Source organism: Eucalyptus grandis, chromosome 11 (assembly GCF_016545825.1).
Source record: "Eucalyptus grandis isolate ANBG69807.140 chromosome 11, ASM1654582v1, whole genome shotgun sequence".
NCBI classification, from domain to species: domain Eukaryota; kingdom Viridiplantae; phylum Streptophyta; class Magnoliopsida; order Myrtales; family Myrtaceae; genus Eucalyptus; species Eucalyptus grandis.
The window spans coordinates 43624592-43627198 of record NC_052622.1 but is presented as its reverse complement, the minus strand read 5'-3'; the positions used below and the strand labels follow the sequence as shown (position 1 = coordinate 43627198).

Below are 2607 nucleotides of genomic sequence, written 5' to 3'. Positions count from 1 at the left end.
CATTGTCGTTTTCCTTTCAGCTTCGAATTCCCCCTATCAGAGTCCAACGCAATCAACGACTAATCTTAGACAGTTGACATTTTAGAAAGATCACCGGCATGCACATACAGAAGTTGTTGCGCGCTTGGTTGATCCCTTGGCTTTTCCTCGTGTTCAATTATGTAAAATGCATCATTTGTTTCAAGTCAACCGGCAAGCGACGTGGGTGGAATATCACAGAATCCCCAAGAAAGACAACAGAACGTGCAAATGGAATAAAGAATCAGGAGATTAAATGATATTGAATTAAAGAATGGGGCAAGTTCTGTACACGTACAAAGATTCTCCCTAAAAAGATCCACATTTCATGGGATCTCACACCAATTTCTTTGGTCTCACTGCTCTGAAACTACCACTAGAAGTTGAAGATGGTGAAAGAATCAAGGAATGGTTCAAATGACGAAAAAAGGGGGGAAAAGAAGAAGGGCCGGGGGCGGGGGTGGGGGAACACTATCCATCCTAATTCATATTCCTCATATCTGATGATCATGGAACTTTTTTAATCCGATGATCATAGAACTTGCTTTCATGGCTCTTGAACAAAGCCTTCTCATCTACAAGTTTGGCTGATTCTAATCTTCAAGGCATTTTGAAGGCCACGAGACACATTCTATGCACGCTGTCTTTCAACTGCCTGCCCATTTTTTTGTTGCCTCAATCTTTGAATTAATAATTCTAGAGCTTCCTTCATCCACAGCTGTTGACACAATTCTTTCGCTTCGTCAGCTGTCACCTGCAATGTGCCAGAAAAATCCATGATTAGGGCTCGTTCCATCTCCGTCGAATGGTCGCCATTGCCAATTAATTCACATTCAGACCAAAACAAATGTCAAACAGAGCGCACCACCGTGCAAATACATACCCATCGTCTTTGCCTGACGTGCTTCTCCGGCCAAACATCGAGTTCCTTTTGAACGAGTAAAGGGAACATATGGCCATCATGAAAGCTGCCATTGCTCTTGCTCTTATATCGCCATTCACCCAATTTACACTGCAATTTTCAAACCCCTAATCAGCACTCATAAAGCAAAATCGAACCAAACACCATCGCTGTCCGCGTATAAATTACAAATACGAACCTCGAGAGTGCCCGTTACTCCGGCTTCTTCTGCTGATTCGCGCAAAGCGGCATGCTCTATAGTCTCATCCAGTTCCCATCCTCCCTGTAGTCACAATGCAACGCGAAAACATTCAATTCCCTTTACCGAGATTCAATCACACAGCTACTAAGAAATGGGTAAGGCCGTCATTCCAACAGTGGCAAATTTCAAGACTTTTTGTAGTACCTTGGGAAACATCATTCGCTGGCCCTTCGGTGAACTGACAACAAGAAACTCCAATTCTTCACCCCCACCGCCAGATGATTGATCAGTCTTCCTGTATCTGTAGGGTATGCATCTGCAGGAGTCAATAGTAGAAAAAAATCAGCAACAAGTTACGAAGGCACACAAAAAGAAAAAAACGAAAAAATAAAAATAAAAATTTGCCTATTACAAAGCACATCAGGCAAATACCCAGTTCTCCATTTCCCCTGGGCTGATTAAATCTCCATTAAAAATAAAAACTTTACACGCGAGCGCAAGCACCCAGGAACTGCTAAGAAATTTCCCGTACGGAGGGAGGGGTAACGGAACGCACCCGACGACTTGGCGACGATCCTTTTCGTAGCGCTGCAAGTGCCTGCCCGTGCGGGAGACCAGAGAGACCACGTCCTTGATCTGGACGGGGAAGAGCTCGACGGGGCCCTTCTTCGCCGAGAAGGAGACGAGGAAATTCACGAGGTTCCTGGAAAGGAACAGACCCATAGCGACCGGAGGGGAGCGGCGGAAATTTCTCACCCCACCGCGAGCGTTCCTCCCTTGTTTCCCGAGAAGGAACGGCGAACCTCGGGCGGGTTTCGCTCCCGGATTTCCGATAGAGGAGAGGAGGGGAGTCACACGCCACGCTCCTTTTGCTATCTTGGGACAACCAGACAAGCTCCCCACAGCGAAAACTCGCTAACAGCTCTATCCCCACAACGGGTGTGGATAACCATGGGAGCTGGGTGTGTCCAGTTCTCTCGAGTCTCCCTTTTATAGAAAATTTCGATTTCGATCGAGGACGGAGGTGGGGACAGAGGTGGGGACGAAACAGAGAGCGAGCGAGGAGACAGAGCCCACGCGCGTGCCACGGCGATTGAACGCAACGGTTAACGTTTTAGGACGCAATAGTTGAAACTACTCGCAAAGATTCCCTCCGTCCCGAGCGGTTGCTGGTTTGGAATTTCTCGCTCCATGTGTAAAAGTTGTGATCCTCTCTTCTTTAAAAATTGTCAGTACTCTCTCTATATCTATTCATATATATTTAGGTCGTAACTTAAATTTTGTCTCGTTTATAAATTTCATTTGGCTCCCAACTGCACATATTATTCTAGTATTATGAAGCAAATTAGCTCTGCCGAGATAGAATGGTAAAGGCAAAAATATTTGACTGCCCACTTTCCACTGGAAGATACACTTTTTATCATTTATTAATTGTCCTTAACGTATTGAAAAAGTTACGAAATTTTTATTCGATATTTCCATTCTT

The 2607-nt window shown here is 45.1% G+C and overlaps 1 protein-coding gene across 1 annotated transcript; it reads right to left on the bottom strand.

Annotated features, from left to right (window-relative positions):
- Positions 1–250: 250 nt before the first annotated feature.
- Positions 251–2096, bottom strand: LOC104425847 (nudix hydrolase 18, mitochondrial). Its single transcript, XM_010038679.3, has 5 exons — positions 1678–2096; positions 1326–1437; positions 1119–1202; positions 902–1030; positions 251–772 (listed from the first exon to the last, which is right to left on the bottom strand). The coding sequence occupies exons 1-5, from the start codon at positions 1842–1844 to the stop codon at positions 650–652; spliced, it is 615 nt and encodes a 204-aa protein (XP_010036981.2). The 5' UTR covers positions 1845–2096; the 3' UTR covers positions 251–649.
- Between the last annotated feature and the right edge of the window lie 511 nt (positions 2097–2607).